The 20,920-nt window shown below is 42.5% G+C and overlaps 1 protein-coding gene across 1 annotated transcript in view; it reads left to right on the forward strand.

Annotated features, from left to right (window-relative positions):
- LOC119807014 (acylglycerol kinase, mitochondrial) overlaps positions 1–20,920 on the forward strand; it is a 78,526-nt gene extending 57,606 nt beyond the window's left edge. The window contains exons 10-16 of the mRNA XM_038319150.1: positions 2,583–2,662; positions 5,287–5,344; positions 9,007–9,154; positions 9,593–9,690; positions 16,637–16,707; positions 18,546–18,630; positions 19,866–20,920. Of these exons, the coding sequence (XP_038175078.1) occupies positions 2,583–2,662; positions 5,287–5,344; positions 9,007–9,154; positions 9,593–9,690; positions 16,637–16,707; positions 18,546–18,630; positions 19,866–20,003 (678 nt within the window). The 3' untranslated portion in view covers positions 20,004–20,920. The remainder of the gene's footprint in view (positions 1–2,582; positions 2,663–5,286; positions 5,345–9,006; positions 9,155–9,592; positions 9,691–16,636; positions 16,708–18,545; positions 18,631–19,865) is intronic.

Genomic DNA, 20,920 nt, shown 5'->3' on the forward strand with positions numbered 1-20,920 from the left:
GGTGCTGGTGGCACATGCCTTTAATCACAGCATTCCAGAGGCAGAGGCGGGTGGATCTCTGTGAGTTCCAGGCCAATCTGGTCTACAGAGTGAGTTCCAGGACAGGCTCCATAACTACTGAGAAACCCTGTCTAGAAAAAACAAAAACAAAAAATTTAGGACTTTGTTGATTATCTGTCCAACCTTTCTTGTTCTTAGGGTGTGAATAAGGTTTTCTGTAGCTTTCTGCATCTTAGAGCTCATTTTTCTATTGAGCTGTGAAACATTTTCTTATTTGTAGATGTGTAGAAGATCAATTGATTTAGAAATATGTGAAAGGGCATAGAAACAATACACTTCACAGCATGCTGGGCACTCAAACTCTGGTCTTGAATTGCTGTTAAGTTAAGAACAAAAGCTGCCTGGTGGTACATGCCTTTAATCCTAGCACTCCAGAATTAGGGAGAGGCGGATTTCTGAGTTCAAGACCAGCCTGGTCTACAGAACAAGTTCCAGGACAGGCTCCAAAGCTACAGAGAAACCCTGTCTCAAAACAAAAACAAAAACAAACAGAAAACAACAATTCAACAACAGTTAACTTACAAGTGTACAGCCATGTCTAGGCTTCCTGTCATGATCTCATTATTCATATTCTAAATTGCAATTGATCTTTAGCGTATAATACAACTAAGTTGTTTTCACAAAGCAAAAGGGATATGATTAAAGAATAACTAGGAGAGACTGCTGGCTATAAAGACATTGTTGTAAAATATAATCATTACCAAAGAAGGTGAGTCAGGAGATTTTATTTTATAAAAAAAAAATATAAAATAACTCAGTGGTTTAGTATTTGTTATATATGTATTAGAAGTGATATATTACAAAATAAATTGAATTTAAATGGAAATTCTTGGTGTGCTTGTACTTAAATGTCTCAGCTCAACCCCCTTCTCTCATATATACTGATTTTGCAAATTGTTATCAGATTTTTTATAATCTCTGTATATTAATGACACAGCCCAGGAAGCAGAAAAATTTTAATCAAGTCAATTCTTAAAAAATGTGGAACAGTGGCTTCTACCCTAGTTTCTGAGGAACCAGTTTAGTTTAATTGATTTTTTTTCCATATTCTCCTTCTTTCTGAAAATTGCATTCAGAATGTGAAGAAAAAGCTCTGTAGACAAAGCTTAATGCCATAAGCGTTCTAGGCAATGCTAGATGCCAGTCCTTCCTTCCACAAGCACCATACCCTGTTAATATGAACTGAAGACTCCAAATAGTAAGAAATCATGAACTATAATGGTATCATATTTAGCTTGTTCACAGTTCACTGTGTACTCACATCTCATTGAACATTTCAATTTGGTAAGGAAGTCAAGATATGTTTCCTCCTATGATGTATTATATAAGACCACAGGTAGGAGAGAGGCAAGAAACCATGTTGGCTCCATCTTCAAAACCTATCTAGAGGCCAGCATCTTTTCTTCAGTCTCTTGTCCCCTTTATCATTATGCAGAGCTCTCTGAATATGACCTTCCCTCCCGTGTACTGTTGTAACAACCAGTGTGTGATCATAAGTTAGGGCACATCCCTTCTCTGCTCTAAGGCCTCGGTAGTGTCTCCTCCCTGAATAACAGCCTTTAAGGTCTTCAGTCTGGTTCCCCTTGACCTCATCTGGATAGTACTGATTTGGGCCTCTGTTCAAATGATACTTATCAGCTGCATCTTCTCTCGCCCCTATATTAACTAGTCCTTTATCCTCCTAGCGGTATCTCTGAAATACTTATTTTGGCTCCACTGTCCTCTCACCATATTGTTTCTAGTTTCTCTCTTGTGGGAACCTAGGAGCAGGATTAGCAGAAACTCTTTTGCTTACCTGGTAGTGTTATCTCCCTTTTCCCTGCCGGTGCCTCACTGCTGGGTCTCTAATGGCTCATATGTGATTTTTTTGTATAGCTCCACATGACATTGTATTCTGAGTTTGGAAATCTGTTTTAGCCTCATTTATTTGAACTCCTTTAATTCTCAGGTTGAGTGTTCTTTATAGCCTCTTCATGCCCGAGTGTCTTAGCCCCTGGCCCAGCTCTCAGAGGAAGTACTCTCTACTTGGCACCCAGAGACAAACATGTCCTTACTGTGCCAGTCAGCTGGTGCCTCAGCAGTACCTCTCTGCTTGCTCTGCGTTTTCTCTCTCTCTCTCTCTCTCTCTCTCTCTCTCTCTCTCTCTCTCTCTCTCTCTCTCTCTCTCTCTCTCTCTCTCCGTTATGAGAGAATCTAAGTTGGTCCTTCTATCTTCCAGAAAACTATGGCGTTGTGTGTAGTATTGTACTTCTCTTAGAGTGTGGGGCCTGCTATCAGTTTTCAGCCACTGGAATTTAACTACTCAGGATTACAGCTAATACGTTCCCTTGCCAGTAGATTCCTCAGAACTAATACAGGTGTGGATCATTCAAGCACTCTTACCATGGCATAGGGTTAATTGCTTTAATATTTGAACTTACATATAAAATGTTTGGCTTGGTGTGAAGCAGGCCTAGAACATTCTCTAGATATTATGAATTTGCTGTATTCACAAAGCTAAATCAATTGTATTTAACTTCCAGGGTGAAAAGGAACAACCTGTGTTTGCAATGACTGGCCTCCGATGGGGATCCTTCAGAGACGCTGGCAACAAAGTTAGCAAGTAAAGGATTGCTGTGTTCATACGTGATGGTTCTTTAAATGTTTTATTCCAACTTTGCTTTTGATGTTTTAAAACAATGGTCTGTGGGTAAATCTTTTTGGCCAGGTAGCTGAATTTGGTTTTGATACTGAAATAGGAGCACCATGGTAAGAGTTTGGAGCTTATAAGCTAAGGACTGGGAATAGCCATAAAGAGAAGGGCATGTCTGTTTTCTCACATGTAGCTTAGGTTCAAGCTGCATAGAAGAAAGAACTGGCATTGCTTATCACACAGCAGCATACTACATGGACTCCAAGGTGCTGCCTGCACCTCAGTCTCAGGGAGCACGTAAGGTCCTAGTTGGCCAGCAGACCGTGTTTGGGTGGAGAAAGGTGAGGTCTGGCTTTGCTTACTGCAAGAACAGGCTGAGGAGGAGCGATTGGCAGGCCGCTGCTGCCTCTCATAGGGATAGACTGAGTTTTGGAGACTCATGTGGAATAAAGTTTCCGCCTAGGAAAGAAGTGTGGGCCAGCTTCCTGAGGCAGGACTGAAGGAGACAACATCCAAGGTTCATTTCATTTCTAGTGGAGGTGCCGTCCTTCCTTAGCCTAGAGCCCAGGGCTTATAGTTGTAGGAGAGGCACTGAGATAAGATTGAGTCAGTGTACAACTCTCTCATCAAGTAACCTCTCGCTGTTATGGCCAGACTGCTAAACATTCTTCACAGAGATTTCTCACACGTTTCACTCTGTTGTCCCTGGTAATGAAGTCCTGAGAGCGGAGCGTCAGGAGGAGACTCCTGATGTATCTCACTGCACTGCAGTCTCAAATGCTTCACGTCTCTCTGTCTGCGAGTGTGCCGTGGTCATGCTGATGCCACGGGTTACCTTGGGTTTGATCTGTCATCTCAGATTCCCACAGCTCACTGGGAGAATTGCTTAGCTTTCTCTGAGAAAGTCTGCTCTGAACAAACCGCTTCCTGGTGTTCTGGTCCACAGTTCAGCACTAGTGCAGATTAGCTGTCTTAGGAACAGCTCATCGCCCCGCCCCATGGCTTCTGAACCATTAGCTTTAAGGTTTGCAGGTGGCCACATGACACCTTGGCTAGCACTGACTGCTGAGTCACTTCTGGTATAAAACAAGAACCATTCCCCTGCTGGCCACTGAAAAACTACAACCACAGTCAAGTTCACTACTGGAAAAGGTGCAAGGGACTGCTGATACTTTAGAAATCGACCGCCTGAATCAGGGTGTCTTTCTAGTTGGCTAATTTGATAAAGGAAGTATAGCTAGAGGGCTTCAAAAATACCGTAAGATACCAAATATCCAAGGCCCTCATTGATACCCTCACAGTATTAGCCTGAATGATAATTTAGAACTGCTCCAGTTTGGCTTTATCTGACTTCCTTGTTCTGGAATTTGGGCCCAACTTACTGTGCCATCATCCCTAATGTCCAATTTTCTGTTTTATTTTTAAGCCTTGCCCTTTCTCTGGCTGCGATCCCTCTTCCTACCTGAAGTTATTCCCCCCTCCCATCTTTCGCCATCTAGATTCGGGTCACTTGCAGTCACTTTAGCTCCGTCCCTGTGCTTTATCCTGTGTCTTTTATTTCACAGCCTGACCACTCTGTTTTCTTTCTTCTTGACTTTTCTTACCAGCAAATAGTGATCAGTTTATACTACAACATTTGTCATCACTTATTAGTTAGTATTATTTGGGAGCTGTTAACTTCTCAAATCATGGGTCCAAAGGTAGGAATTTTAGTGTTCTTCTGCATGTTTATACTCTACATCACTTTCTCCATATATGTAATAGGAGCTAAATAAAGACCTTCTGACATGAATCAGTCATGAGCAGTCAAGTAGCATGTAGGTATCAGCTACATCTAAAGAGTAGCATTTATATCACTTATGATTGCAATCTGACATCTTCCTCTCTTGAGTAGCTTTTATGCACTTAGCAATATGCAATGAATTTTTACTCTGAGACTTTACACTTGGAATATTAAAGCTGTATAATGTGAGCTATACTGGTTTATATGAATGTGCACATTTTATGTGGGAGGGGCCATGGAATACAGGACTCTGTCCTGTATCCTGTAACATATTAGGTCAAGTGGCATCCATAATACACTATCTGTATGTGGCTTTATTGTTCTCTTCTTGTGGCTCTTTTGCCTGTGTACTGAATCTATTATATCAGTGAAAGTCTGTATTATAATGATTTGTAAATTTAGGGGTCAAAGAGACTTAAGCTATAGCTCTCTTATTAACTATAAGAATATTTATACTCAGCCGGGCGGTGGTGGCGCACGCCTTTAATCCCAGCAGAGGCAGGCGGATCTCTGAGTTCAAGGCCAGCCTGGTCTACAAGAGCTAGTTCCAGGACAGGCTCTAGAAACTACAAGGAAACCCTGTCTCGAAAAACAAAAAAAAAAAAAAAAGAATATTTATACTCTCTAATTGCATACTGTTCTGTGTGCTATTAAAATTTATATTAAATTATGGCTATATTATACTACAGTCCTCAAGCCAATCCTCAAGAGCAGCCAGTCATAGCAGAGGTACAATCCTGATGCATTGATTGTCCTAGGTGATTTCTAACACATTGGTGACTCTTCTCCTCTTTTCATCTTGGTTCCTAAGGTACTGGTATCTTGGTCCACTGAAAACCAAAGCAGCCCACTTTTTCAGCACGCTACAGGTAAAAGCCATTTGCAATTTAGAACCTGACCTATGTTAATTCAATGTTTCTTTGTGATGTGTGTATTTGAGATATTAATTCCTTGATACAGAACCATATCACATGTTCCAACACTAACATAGGGGCATTTGATTTTTACTTACAGAAAACATTCTTATTTTGATAGACAAGCACCCCTCATGTCTGTCTGTCCATCCATCTATCCATGCTCATTCTGTTCATGAAAAAAAAAAAATTTTGTCTTGGATACTTGCCTTTGCTACTCATTCACACACCCTTACCAGACAAACCTTGAACAGAATGTCTAGATCATTAATACGTGTATCTATATTAGTACCTGATAATGACCTGAAGATTTGGAGTCAATTATGGATAAATTAATTATATGGGAATCTATATATTATCAGTAGGTTTTAAACTGTTGGTTAAGTAAGTGTGGTACCTACTATACTGGACAGTACTGATACAGAACATTTTCCTTATCACAAACTTCTGCTGGACTGTGCTCTATATGGAATATATTAAAAAGTAATAAGTTCTGCCGGGCGGTGGTGGCACACACCTTTAATCCCAGCACTCGGGAGGCAGAGGCAGGCGGATCTCTGAGTTCGAGGCCAGCTTGGTCTACAAGTGCTAGTTCCAGGACAGGCTCTAGAAACTACAGGGAAACCCTGTCTCGAAAACCAAAAAAAAAAAAAAAAAAAAAAAAAAAAAAGTAATAAATTCTGAGGTTGTAGCAGAGCACAGTGACAGAGCTCTTGCCTAGCATATAACGCCCTAGGTTTGATTACAAATGAGAGAGTAGGGGGCATAGAAAAAGGACTCAACTATGTCAAATAGATGAAAATGTAAATAGGAAAGTCACTCAATAGATGAACTATATACTGTCTTCATTCTTCATGCAGACCAAAATTTAGTTCACTAATCTGAAAATTGGTGTAAGAAACTAGGCTCTAGTGTTAATATTTAGAGTTATCTGGTATTTGTACACACACACACTCACAAACACACACACAAACACACACAGAAACACACACACACACTGAAAAATGTAGTTCTCTTAACCTTCTAAGAAATTCCACTTGGGATAAAAAAATTAAATGGACAAAACTAAAACGAACATGAGTGAAATACTTGGAGAAAACACACATAATTTAAACAATCAAACAGAAAAGCCAAGGCCTTTCTGCTCCTAAAGCAAACTGGTTAGTAAGAACTGCTGTTGTCAAGGAGAGTAACTTCCCTGGTGAAGCGGGAACATCTAGGAGAAGCAGTAGCCCTCTGTTCAGATGGTGGCATTTTAGATCTATAAACACTCCCCGCTCAGTACTCATCAGGTCCTTGTTGCTGTGTGATTGGCGCACAGGCTTTCTGGCCTCAGGACATAATCACGTGCCAGAGAGAAGTGCAGCCGGCAAGCCGGACTGACAGCCGGCAGGAGAGAAGTGTAGATGGCAAGACAGGAACAGAGGAGGGCCTCCTAACTTCACCGAGGGTCACAAAGCCTTCTTGAAGGAGGTGGCATTTATGCTAAATTTGGAGCTATGTAGAACTGGATAAAGGACATTTGGGATGAGAACTGGGCTATGTGAAGTCAGTGTGCTAAACCATGGTCATTAATTCAGGCTGGTGCAGTAGATTGCAAACGGAGCTGGAAGAATAGGGCTGACTTGGGCAGGTATCACACAAAGATCTGCATTGTGGAAAACCTGTTTGGCATCAGCATGCACAAGGAGTTGGCGTGAGTGAGCTTTAGACCAAGACAGCAGGTAGAAAACTGACCCCGCCATCCAGTGATAGGGAGAGAGTGAGTGCTGCGGTGCAGGCTGAGAGGCTGAGAGGCTGAAGAATCCTGGATCCAGATTTCTCGTCTGAGGGGCTAGAGTTGTGTAACTTAGTTTTTCATTAATGTTAATGATATTAGGGTAAGACCCAGTTTATGGAGGAATTTTATTTTGTATGTGATGAGGGTAGCATATCTGTAGTACAAAGGAGTATAGACACAGCTGTGATCTGTCTGAACCTCAGAGAGATTCTAGGACAAAGAAATCTGTTTCCATGTCGTAAGGATGTAACTGCCATCGAATGGATGGGTCTGGTAAAAGTGCCATTAAGAACAGATGACCAGGAATGGCACAAAGGACTGTAAATGTTTAGAAAACTAAGGAAATGCCTGTACTAAGAGAAAAGCCGAAAAAGGGATCGCTATAGCAGCCAAGAGAAGAGGTATTTCAAGAGCGAGAAAGAAGTACAATTTCTAGGAAGCAACAGCAGGAGTTTAGATAAGAACAAGGACTGTTCTCTGAACTTGTTAGCTGCCAAAGGTTTGTCAAGCTCCAAAGTAATAGTGTTAGATTATAGCAAAGAAAGCTAGAAATAAATGAGAAGAAAGGAAATGGAGACAGCCAGTAGTGGTGGCGCACACCTTTAATCCCAGCTCTCGGGAGGCAGAGGCAGGCGGATCTCTGTGAGTTTGAGACCAGCGTGGTCTACACAGTGAGTTCCAGGACAGCCAAGGCTACACAGAGAAATGCTGTCTCAAAAAGCAAGGGGGTGGGGGGAACAGAGGGTGGGAGGAAAATGAAGATGGCAAGGGTAGTTTCTTTTTCAAGAAATTTGACTTTGAAGAGGAGATGATAAGAAACAAGAGAGCAAGAGAGCGTTGGTGTTTAGATGAACAAATGTCTATCTTTATATATCCCAAAGCAGAAGTGGAAAAGAAGGGGGACAGAAGAGATGACTGAGTTGCTCATACACCGACAAAAGGATGGGTCCATGGTTATTCTTACACAGGGGAAGGGCTTCCCTTTTTACTGAGATGGAAGTATCATTTAGGTCCAGATGAAAGTGACATTGGACGGATTTAGGACTTTCTCCGTGATGAACGTGATATTCTTTGGAACAGTTGGTCTTATGAAAATGGTACAGGTGATGGATGGTAAAGGTGGCACAGAATACTTAAATGTAAAAGTCACGAGAATTTGTGCTGTCGCATAACCCCAGAGTGTGAGAGTTGGTGATGTCCCCAATAGGCTCCTCTGTGTTTTCTGTCAATACTAAGCAGGAGTATGTTTCCTCCTCCCTCCACCCAAATAAATGTTGAGCCATGATTTAAGGTTCCCTCTCTCTTTCCCTCCCTGTTGACACTAATAACAACAATATTAGATAAAAATGTATAAAATGTCTCGTGTGAGAATGATAGGCTGGGAGGCAGTGATGAGGCACTGGCTGCCTTTGGTTGAGTGTGAGCCACAGCATCTGTCCTCCACATGCAGTGTGGTACCAGGAGTGAAGTAGGTGTTTGATGCACGTGATTTCCTTAGGTGTTTGTGTGCCGATGATAAACCGAAGGTAAGTTTATTATGTGACCACTGTTCATTCATACTGATTTCTATTGTTTGGACAAGTAGGTATGAGCAGTAGTTGTCAGTTCATCTTGGTTCTCCCTGCTGTATGTTAGGGAAGTAATAGAGACCATGGGTCATTGTGTTCATGGTTTTTAAGATGAAAAGGAAGCTTAAAGGTTTCACATTTCAAAGCAGAGAGAACTCCACCCATTGAAGAGATGGTTACCTTGTTAGAGTTCTGACCTTTGCAAAGCAAAGCCCCTAGAGGTAGGAATTTTATGGATTTGATGAAACTGATTTCTTCTTCATTGGCAGGAGTGGCCTCAGACTCATCAGGCCTCCATCTCTTACACGGGACCTACAGAGCGACCTCCCAGTGAGCCTGAAGAGACCCCTCCCCGACCTTCTCTGTACAGGAGAATATTACGCAGGCTTGCCTCATTCTGGGCACAGCCACAGGATGGTGAGCAACATGGTGACTGTGGGTTACAAGCCCTGCTCTGCTTCAAAAATGCCCTGGAGCAGACACCAAGAATCAGTTCTAGATACCTAAGTGGAGCAAGAGCCGTTCCAGTTGAATTCCAAAGTCTTGTGAATGGGCACAGCAGGTTCTGTGCACTCTTTGTCACTGACACTGTGCTACTGTGCCTGCTTTCAGTGAGTGTGCTTTAGGCTACAGAGCCAGTGTGTAGTCCTGCATATGGGAAAGATATAGTAAAGTACAGAGCTGGACAAAGGGCTGAGGAAGCCAAGCACAGTCTTGGTGTGTGTGTGTGTGTGTGTGTGTGTGTGTGTGTGTGTGTGTGTGTCTGTCTGTCTGTCTGTCTGTCTGTCTGTCTGTCTGTGAGTGCCTGTGAAATGTCAATAGAAGCACTGACCCATGTCTGATGGATTCCCACAGCCTTCTCCCGAGAAGTGAGCCCAAAGATCTGGAAAGATGTACAACTGTCCACGATTGAGCTGTCCATCACAACCAGAAACAGCCAACTTGACCTGATGGCAAGTGCACTCATTTTTTAAAAAGGAATTTGGCGTCTGGGGAAAAAGGACAGGTGCTTTCCTTGCACTAATTCAGCATTTTCGTGTTTTCCTCTGTGGGCACAGAAATGAAAGGATGAAGTAAAGGAGGCTGTCATGTGCCTTTAGAGACAATAGCTTTGAGAAGTGGTAGCTGAGTGCATTGGGGCACAGAAGCGCAAGGATCTCTGAACAAGTATTTGACTCTTGTTTGGGTGACCTTGGAAGATTCGGGACAGAAGCTTTAAAAGTGAAAAGCTGGAAAAAAGTTGAACTTTCACTTGAGTAAACATGAGTTATTTTGTGAATATATTAAATGCATAGACTCAGATTCCCCAGGAGAAACACACAGATCTATAGCTATACACATATGGGGGTTTTGTTTGGTGTTGGTGAGACAGACTCTTGCTCTGTAGTATAGGCTAGCCTCAAATTGTGATTTTTCCTGCTTCAGCCTCCTAAATGGTAAAATTACAGGCCAGTGTGCCATGTGTAGGCTGTCATATGATTTAGTTTGGATACAGTCTGTAGACATGCACTGTACAAAGCAGTAGTTATTAACCTTATGTGGCAGTAAAGTATATGGAATTAAAATAAAAGTTTAAAATGCAGTTCCTTAGTCATGGTAGACATATATCATGTTCAATAGCCATATGTAGCTTATCGCCATACTAAATGTACAGACATGACCACGTCCACTGCTGTAGAAAACTGTGTTGGCTGGTGTTGCTAAGGACAGTGCACTGAAACAAGAAAACACAGAAGTGAAATAAAGCGAACGGGACTGTCAGCTGATCTTATGTTGCCTATAAGTAGAGAATTCATTTTCTAATTTTAAATGATGGAAAGTCAGAAGAATGATATTTGTGTACATGAGACATGAAAATCATATTTCAGAATCCAGTGTGAGGCAATATAGTAGCCCAGATGTGTTCCTTTGCATGTATTCCTCATAGAAACCGTGCAGTGCAGCAGGGGAAGGAGTAGTTGGGACAGAGGCTGTGTAGCCCCCAGTCCTTAGATGTTTGCTCTGTGACCATTTTGGGGAAACCATACTGACCCTAGAATGGAGAAAACTGCCAGTTTAGTCATTCTCAACTGTTGGGTAATGATTCAAATATACCCGGCTTTTATAAATCAAAGTAGACTACTCACTGTTATCCTGGCCAATCAGAAAACTGGAAGATGGAGCACAGTGCAGTGGGAAGTTTAATCCCAATGTTTATGTTTGGAGTATTGCTTCGTTTACTACTTATACAAATAATTTCCATCTCCTGTAAAAAGTTTGCAAACACAGCCCCCTTTACCTTCTGAAATAATTCCAGTTGAACTAAAGAACTAAATTCAACATAAATAAAACTTAAGTATTGAGTTTAAACGATTATCAGCATAAACTTGGAAAGTACAAAAGTTCTTCTAAGCATGACACCTAGGGAAAATTTTATATTGATGCATTAATATACTTATTTAAAAAGAATAACTTCGGAGTGACAATTAGGGAGAATATTTGAGTATGACAGACTAGCATTTATTAGGTCTCCTTATCATAAATAAACTCCTCAAATAAATCAATAAGAAGTGAACAGAGACAATATTAAACAACGGTCCAAGGGCTAAAAATAGAAAATGCACAAAGGGAAGTTGAGGAAAGAGAACTCATATTTGCTGATATCGTTACATGGGAGTGAGTCACTGTTCACAGAATCTTACATAAATTAGTTGTTACCCTCAGACTATACCACATGTGTCTATGTGCAAACAGCTAACTGCATTTTATACTAAAGTTTTAAAAAAAATCAATTCCAAAGAAACACCACCTGAAATAGTAACTTCTGGATCTCCATGTGTTACACAGCACAGTAGCTCTCAGGGTGATGTGCATGGGGACAGAGCTCTCTCCTAGCCTTCAGGAGACTGTAAGTGTCTATAAAGGGTCTAGAACCCATGCATACCCCTTGTCCTGGCAGGTATAGTTGTTTAGCTTGTGGGCGTGAACGGTTAAATTCTTAGTGTACTTACACAGAATTTTGAACCACCGTGAATCGATGAGGTTGGAAAGTCCTTTGTTCAGAGGGATTTTTGAAAAGAAGATAAAATCTCTATTACACATTTTCTTTATTCTTAGTCTTTGGTAACAATGTATTCCCAGGATATTGCTTGTGCTCCTTTGCCATTTTTCTCTGATGAGTGAATCTCTGTGCTGCATTGAACTTAGTGAGCGTGTGATTGCAGCTCTAGATGAGCCACATTCAGGATGCTCAATGCTTTTATCTTTGTGCTAATTACAAACGTATGTGACACTGTGCTGCTCATCACTAGTGGAGCACATTCTTTTCTTTTTTCCTCAACACTTTGCAAGTACAGTAAATATTCAGATACTGTAGCTGTCGTGTATTAGCTTGAAAGGTTTATCATTAAAATATTATCTCCAAGTATGAAATAGCTTTAAGAGTATAGAATGCCAGAAATTTAATGTCTCTTAATAAAGCATGTTTATTCTTTAACAGCAACACATTAAATAGGTTGATTAAATGAGTATTTTTTTATTTAAAGTAATATGTGATCTTTGTATTTACTAATGTGGCAAAATGCTAACCATACATGGCTGAGTGAAAATCAACTTAAAATGATTTTCATGAGGTGGTTGGTTTCATTTTTATTCAAAAGAGAAAAGCTGCCACCTGAAACTGAGCTTTGTGGAGGTAACTGACGAAGGCAAGGCTCCAACTTTATTTACTCATTTCAGTGGCCAGTTGGGGACAGGATGAAGTGCCGCCCATCATTTCCCCTAGAGCTGCGCAGGTGCCTGTGAGCCACCCAGTGTGGGTGCCGGGAACTGAACTCAGCTCCTGTGGAAGAGCAGCAAGCACTCCTATCTCCTGAGCCATCGCTTCAGAGCCGCGATTTCTGTAAATATTAGAGTGTTTACTAGGTTCCCCATAAACGTTTCATAAGGTTGTATTGTACTTATAGATCAATTTGAGGAGAAATGGCATTTCTATAGTATTGACCCTTCTGGGATATCAGTGTGATATATCTCTTCACTTACTGATGTGTTCAATTTCTCTCAATAGAGTTTTATGGTTTTCTCTATAATATTTGCCTGTTACTGAATACACTCCTGGTTATCTTACTTTTAATGCTATTATCAATATAGCTCTTAAAATTTCATTATCTAAGGAAACAGACATGTAATTGATTTTGTGTGTGTGTGTGCGCACATGCGTGCGCGTATGTTTGTGTTGATGCTGAATCAGCATCCTAATTAAATTCTTATTATGTAGCCTATGGGTTCTTTTAGATTTGCTATGGATTTTGATATATCTATAGCAAACAGTGCCAGTTTTGTTTCTCCCTCTTAAAGACTTCATCTTTACCACCCTTGTCTTTTCTTACTTCCTGTGGGGACTTCCATGCTGCACAGGAGTAATGCTTATGGGAGCCAATGCCCTATGGGAGCCATTGCTTTGTTCTTGAATCGGTATAATTTTTTGGATATCTTTTATTAGATAAGGAAATTTCTAATAAAGAAAACATGCTAGGTTTGCCAAGAGTTTTATTAACTTTAAATATCTTAGGCATTAAATTCTATCAAATATCCTTTCCTCTTCCCTTAAGACAATAAGATTCTCATTGAACCTGCCAGTGTGAGTTGATTTTTGAATGGATGTGAGAGATGGAGATGGCCAAGATATAGAACAAGCGATAGCTTTACCTTTGCCCCTTGAACACTGAAGAAAAAAATCTATGAAATGACTGTTGGCAGAACTGGCCAGAAACAAACAGCGTAGGGCAGGGATCCCGGAAAGGAGGCCCTTAGATGAGCTGCGCCTCATGTCTCTGCCAGCCCCCTGCATGACAGAGGCTGCTGAATGGAGAACAGGGCTCACCAGGGACCCAAGGTCTCCTCAGGGAAGGCATCTTGGAGAATTTAGGGCCATCAGGGCAATGAGAATTGCAGAGCAAAGTAAAAGAAAGCGTCCTTGAGGGGCGAGCCGGGGACCCACAGGTGTCTGCAGCCTTCGTCTGCTTTCTCACTGATGTGTGTGTATGAGAACCACCTGAGGTCAAGAACTCCAGGAACCCGGCCCAGTCCTAGGATATTCAGTCACATAGCAAGACTAGGTAAACGTGAACATGGTTGTCAGTTCTGGGGTGTTGATGCTTTCAAAGGCTTTTCCTCAGTAATGGGACGAAAGTAGTCTGAGTCCAGGCTGACGTTTCCTCTAGTAAAATCTGGAGACTAACAGCAGGCGCCACTTCCAGGCCACATCACTGCCTCGAGCAAAGCTGCAGAGCAGCTGTCAGTGGAGACTAACCACAGGCCCACCCTGCCAGCCGCCTTCACCAGTGGAGTCACACAGATTCAAACCTAGTGCAGTCATAGAGATTTCTGATAACCCTCTCTGGCCCTTACCAGAAAACACATGCTGGTGTCTGCTCTAACTGGAGGATGGCTGTGCCGTCCTGCTGCAAGTTTATGATGTGGGAAGTCCTTTTGTATATGTGTTACTTTTATTGGTTAATGAATAAAGAAGCTGCTTTCGGCCAACGACTTAACAGAATTTGGCCAGGCTGGAAAAGATATATAGAGAGAGTAGGCAGAGTCGGGGAAACCACGTAACCGATGGAACTTTGCCTGTAACCCACAGCCACATGGTGACACACAGAATAGAAATGGGTTAATTTAAGATAAAAAGAGCTAGCTAGAAAGACACCTAAGCTATTGGCCAAACAGTATTGCAAATAATATAGTTTCTGAGTGATTATTTCATGTCTCCGCAAGCAGGGAACAAATGAACATGCCTATGCCAACAAATTTAAATATGCTGTTTCCTTTCCCCTTATCCCCTGTGAATTAGACCTGGCAACTGGATCACTTCCCTCCTACTCCCGGCTAGCTCCCCAGGCCATGTTCCCTCGTCCCCCCATGTCATTGCCCTGGCATCTACTGAACCTTTGCTGCCCCCGCTCATTTCTCTGTCATGTTCCTCACTGGCTCTCCCCTGCCTCTGCAGGTAGAGCACAGTGGGCAGAGTGGCCCTGTTACAAAAGCCATAACATTACCCTCCTGGGAGCCCTGCACCGGCTCTCCATTTCACTCAACCTAAAAGACACATTCCTTACAGTGGTCTGCAGAGCCCTACCCAACAAGATGCTTTCTTCCCCGTCTTCATCTGCTTCTCTTGTCCCTGCCACTCAGTCTGTTCCAGACATGTGGATTTCTTTGCCATTCTATGTACATTTCAGGGATTCTGCCACCTGAAGGCCTCTGCTGGGCACTCCCTTTGTGTGGATGGCTTGTTCCTAGAATAGTGGTTTCCAACATATGGTCTTTAGATCGGCAGCATCAGATTCCTGGATATAAAAATTCTTGAGCTTCACAGCAGGCCCTGAGCAAAGAACTCTCAAAATGATGAGTGAATCTCTGTATAATTAACTTTAAACCAGCAAATACAAGCAGGATCCTGATGTCAGCCAGCCCCACTGGGTACCTGCTGTTTGAAAAGTGTTGTTGTAGATGAAGATATTTCTTCTTGCTCACCTCCTGGGCTCCTGCTCTCTTAAAGTATTGGTCACTGGGGCTGGAGAGGTGGCTCTGCAGTAGAAGACATTTCTACTCTTCCAGAAGACCCGGGTCTTCAGAGGACTCAAGTTCAATTCCCAGCACCCACACAGTGACTCACAAACAGTTAATTCTAGTTCCAGGGGATCCGATACCTTCTTCTGACCTCCATGGACATCTTGAACACATGTAGTGTATGGGCATACATGCAAGCAAAATATACATAAATATATTAAATACAATACACACACACAAAATACACAAAATATTTTAAGTTACTGCCACCAGTGTCATCTGAGACTCATCTATTTATGACATATATTTTGTAATATATTCTGATGTACTTCTAGTATACCTATTTATGGTATATTGAGAAATATACTGTCTTATTGTTCTACTCCCTGCACTTCCTACTGTGAAATGTAAGTTCTTTGTGGGTGAAACTCCTTGTGTGTTTTGTTCAGTGATGTAACCCAAACATTCCGGGAATTGCTGAAATTTGGCTGGCACTCAGCAGGTAGCAGAATGAAATGTGAACTCTGAGTGGTCATTAGGTCAGAGCATTGTGTGTGTGATTCCTAGTAGATCCAGCTGTGCTTTGGTGGTACAATTGAAACTCTGGCAAGGGTTCAGAGGCTTGTGTATGTTCTCCTGGGCCTACATGTTTTGAACTTCAAGATGGCCACACAGAAGTGCTGTGGCTGTTTCACTAAGCTGGGCTTATGTTATTAGCTAATAACTAGGAGCAAAATGAGGAGGGGCACAGGAATCGTGACTCTTGCCACAGTGCTTAGTTACAGATTAATCTTTCTGGGTTTTGTATGGATAGAACCACAGAGTTTTACAGTGATTATTGGGGAATAGAAAGGGTTACTTGCTGTGGGACAATGGTCTTTTATCTTGCCACTTGTATTATTTTTAATAAAACACATTATTTTTAATAAAACACTGATTGGCCAGTAGCCAGGCAGGAAGTAGAGGTAGGACGGTGAGAACAGGAGGATTCTATGAAGAGGAAAGCTCAGTCTGCAGTCATCACTCAGACGCAGAGCAAGCAAGATGAGAAGGCCTCACTGTTAAAGCTACTAAGCCTTGGCTAACACAGACAAGAATTATGGGTTACTGTAAGATGTAAGAATTGGTTAATAAGAACCCTGAGCTAATAGTCCAGCCAGTTTTTAATTAACATAGGCCTCTGTGTTTTATTGGGACTGAACAGCTGCGGAACCAAGCAAGACAGAAACCTCTGTCAACAGGTTGCTTATCATGTTTACATTTAGAGCATTTTAAATACACAGACACCTGTGGGTGACAGCTGCATTAGCCCAATTTCCATTACATTCATATTCTTGAACTTTCTAGAGCAAAGAAGACTTTATGAACATTTGCATCGAGCCTGATACTGTCAGCAAAGGAGATTTCATAACCATAGGGTAAGTGCCTGGCCTGTGGGAAATGGAGGGTCATGAAATAACTTGTGTTGTCAACCCTTTCTGTTCAGAGTGGGCTGCCTACTTCAGATGGAGACCTGGCAAAGGCCTTGTCTGTTTGTCTGTCTGTCTGTATGTCTGTCTGTCTGTCTGTCTGTAACTCTTTTTTCTAATGGAGCTGGAATTTCGGGTGCCTGTGCGCTTTTGCCTCCTCTGCTCATTTTGGGAAATCAGAATGGAACACTCTGCCTTTCAACTGAAATGAAAGAATTCCGTGTTTCTGACATAGTCAAGGACTCGAGGTTCAGTGCAGGAGCTTGAGTGGCTCCTCCCTGGCCTTGGAACTCTAAGGTCATCTACTTGTCTGAGTCCTTTGCCATCTGTAAAACAGAAGGAAATCATGTCTACTGTCTCAGGACTGCTTGTCAGTCTCAGGAGGCTTTTGACAGTGAACATCACTCCCCAGTGTCTCTTACTGTGCATGCATTCCCCTTGTCTCCCTGCTCCCAGAACATCAAGGACAAACTTGAAAGGATACTGTGTACCTGGACATTTCCCAGGCTTTCCTTTGTATAATCCCATAGACACTTCAGAGTCCTGCCTGATTTGTTAAGTCCTGCCTCAGCTGGAACTTCATTGGCTGAGAATTCTGTAAACCCTCCAGACATCTCCCAAGTATCTGTGGAGCTGTGTGTTCCCATGCCAACCAGTAATCTGCCCAGCTGCCTTTGCACTGTCCTGGTGCTCCCTCTCGTGCCCATTTAGGGATTGGACATCGCTGCTGTGCAGCTGCGTCTCCATGGCTGCGTCATTATCGATTCCAGCGTGGGCAGCAGAATGGCTTTCATTAATCTGTGTTGTTCATGCCTTTGATACAAACTCTTCAGATACTGAATGGCTCCTTGCAGCCTTTGCTTATTCTTGGTGTATAGTAAAGGAAGAAGGAAAAGGCTGTCCCTCTACAATGTGCACAGATCACCCTGTATCTGAAGTGATTCTGCCTAATGGTGGCAGCCATATTCAAATCTCCTTTATAAAACTGACAGCCAAACAAAAACTCCCCTGTATCCCTCAGTTAGATGGCGCTGTAGTCAGCATTCTTATCAGCAAGTTTCCTCTTGGTTCCTAAGGGAAGTAAATGTGTGCAATCCATGTGTCCTGAATATCTTAATGGAACATGGGGAAATGCTGATGACAAACCTTTTTTTTTTTTTTTCCAGACAGGGTCTCTTAGACCCAAGCTTACCTTTAACTCCCCAGGTAGCTCATGCTGGCCTTAAACTCTTGCCTGTTTACTTTCCCACTTTTTATATTCATCATAACAAAATGAGGTACATATGCACTGAGGTCAAGCGTATTTGTGCCCGATTGCTTTACTCCAAGGCCATTTAATAAAGGTAAATGTGCTCATCAGGCTGTTGCATATTGAGATTTATCAGAAACCATCTGAGACTTTCTAGAGAATAAAGAGGTATCTACCGCAAGCTAGAATCAAGCTACTGTGTCTGTAATAAAGGGTCACAGAAATATGGTGCTTTTCTCAAAGGATCTAGTTATATCCTAATTTTAAACATGAGGTTAACGGTTTAAGAACTAGATAGATGTAGAGCAATTGAGAGAAAGTTGGCCTCAGCTTTATGCCGCTCCGGGCAGCAAGAACATCAGTAATAAGTCTACTGACCCTGGAACCCATGACAACTCTGGGCCAGAATTCTGGGGAATTCGTCGCTGAGCCCTGGTTTCCAGTGGCTTCCTTGCCCTCAAAAGGGAGAACTGGGCTTTCTGCAGCCCAATGCAGCTGCCATCAAGGATTCTAACCTCACTTTTTCTTACACTAACAGAAGTAAGAAGGTGAGAGACCCTGACCTGCGCACAGCTGGTACTGAGTGTCTCCAGGCCAGCCACTGCACTCTCCTCCTTCCTGAGGTAAGGGGGCACCAACCATTCTTTTAGATTGGTCTGTCTGTCCCTCCATTTCTTCCTCCTTCTTCCATATTACCTGACCTCCATTTAGGCACCTTCCGTTTGGCAAACTCATTATCAGTTCTGAGGTAAAGGAGAATGGCTTCTAAGTTACTGATTTGGATCAGGCCACTGAGGACTTCTAGTCTCTAAGCCAGGCTCCTCCCTCAAAGTGATCCTTACGTCTCCTGCCCTTTGCTTCTTCATGCCAGTAATGCAAAAGACATTTATAATCATATTATTGTCTAGGAATTTTCTAGCTGGTGAGCAGTGGGTTTTACTTTTTCCTGTAAAGTATGCTGTTATGTGCTATGCTTAGAGTAGTAACCTGTTGAGGTAGGAATAAACGTGGAGATACAGGAATTGAAGGTGATGTGGTTGCTGCTGCCCCACAGGGGCTTGACTCCAGGTCTCTGAAGAGCTGTGGCTGTGGTGCTGCTGCACTGCATCGAAACTCTAGGCCAATGGGAGGTGTCCCATGTGCTGCCACCGCCACTTCATGGAGCAAATGCTGGATTAACTGAGTTATGGCTGGGCCGGCCCCAAAGTCTCTAGTGATACTAGTGTTGACAGATCCATATCCAGAGCCCAGCAAGTCTGGGGGACAATGAAAATGAGTCAGGGGACACAACGTCCCTCACATGAAAATTGCATGACTTTTTTGCTTTCAGCTTAGAATTATGGTCCCTGGCCCTCGGTTACATGTTCATCAATTTTTTTCCTAATGGATATCCTTGGTTATCATATTAGTTCTTTGATAATTTCATACATGTATAATATCAAAGGGCTCTTGTCTTTTGGTTTTTGGTTTTTTGTTTGTTTGTTTGTTTGTTTCGAGACAGGGTTTCCCCATAGTTTCTAGAGCCTGTCCTGGAACTAGCTCTTGTAGACCAGGCTGACCTCGAACTCAGAGATCCGCCTGCCTCTGCCTGGGATTAAAGGCGTGCGCCACCACCGCCCGGCGGCTCTTGTCTTTTGGTAAATATTTTAAAAAATAATTTTAACCTTATTCAAGCTACAAAGTTGTTTTTTGAGATAGAAGTTTTAAAAAAGAAAAATCCGTTTTCATGGACGGAGAGAGAATTGAGGTATTTCCAGGACCAGTGAGCACTGGGAGGTTTTGTTAGACTGACCTCAGCAGAGATGCTTCCTCATCCATGAGGTCACAGAGGTGCACTCAGAACCCCTCCTCTCTGCAGGGAACTGAGGGCTCCTTCAGCATCGACAGCGAGGAGTATGAAGCCATGCCTGTGGAGGTGACGCTGCTGCCCAGGAAACTGCAGTTCTTCTGCGACCCACGGAAGAGGGAGCAGATGCTGCAGAGCGCATCCCAGTGATCCGGCTGCAGCACAGCGCTGGTGGGCTGCCCTTCACGCCACCATTGGGACCACAAGGGAATGGGTGTGCTTCATCTTTCCCCAGAGTGTTTTCACAGGATCCCAAGGGAATTTTCATGGCAAGTAGTCCTGACCCTCCTCCTGTAGTGCTTCCTAGTGCGCATACCCTGTCACCCTCACCCACTCGGTGACCAGCATCCCGTAAGTCATGCTTTCCTGTGTTGTGGTAGGCGATCCCTCCTCTGGTTCAACGAAGTTCTTGTGCTCAGTGAGTTGGAAAGGGTTGGAATTTTGTGACTGCCCCACAGTGGAGAGTAAGCTACTCTTCCAGTTTTCTGACCATCCTAGAACATCCAAGGAAAGCAGCTGCCTTCTCCGGGTGTTTCTCTCATGGGTGCTGTTCCTCCATGATCTCCACTTTGGTTGGTCTCAATCTGGAAAGCAGACGTGAGGTTGTTTCCCTTTCAGCCCTGGCTAACATATTATAAAATGCTATTAAAAGACAAATCTGTGCTTCTTCATTGTTAGTTTGCATGTGTATGACAGAAGCGCACGTTGAAACTAACTGACCTGGGACCCACCCTCTAACTGTGTAGCTCAATCTGGCAGGAATCTTCATTTTAAAAGGCTGCTTCACAGCTGAATCAACCAGACCTGGAGAATGTATTTTAAAACTACTTCAAAACTCCTGATTTTCCCAAATGTATTATATATATTTTTTAAGAATCACGTATTCATGTTGACATCTATCATTTTTCATGGGAAGCTAAACACTTGTCAGTGTACTTTCTAGTGTTGTGTAAATACCGTTGTTTACAAATAAAGTGTTGCGTCATTCTTTTAAACATATCCAGTGTAATTTAAATGCACCCCTCATTTATTTATATAAATAAACTAGTGAACTAACTCTTCCTATA

This window comes from Arvicola amphibius, chromosome 2 (assembly GCF_903992535.2).
Source record: "Arvicola amphibius chromosome 2, mArvAmp1.2, whole genome shotgun sequence".
Lineage (NCBI taxonomy): Eukaryota > Metazoa > Chordata > Mammalia > Rodentia > Cricetidae > Arvicola > Arvicola amphibius.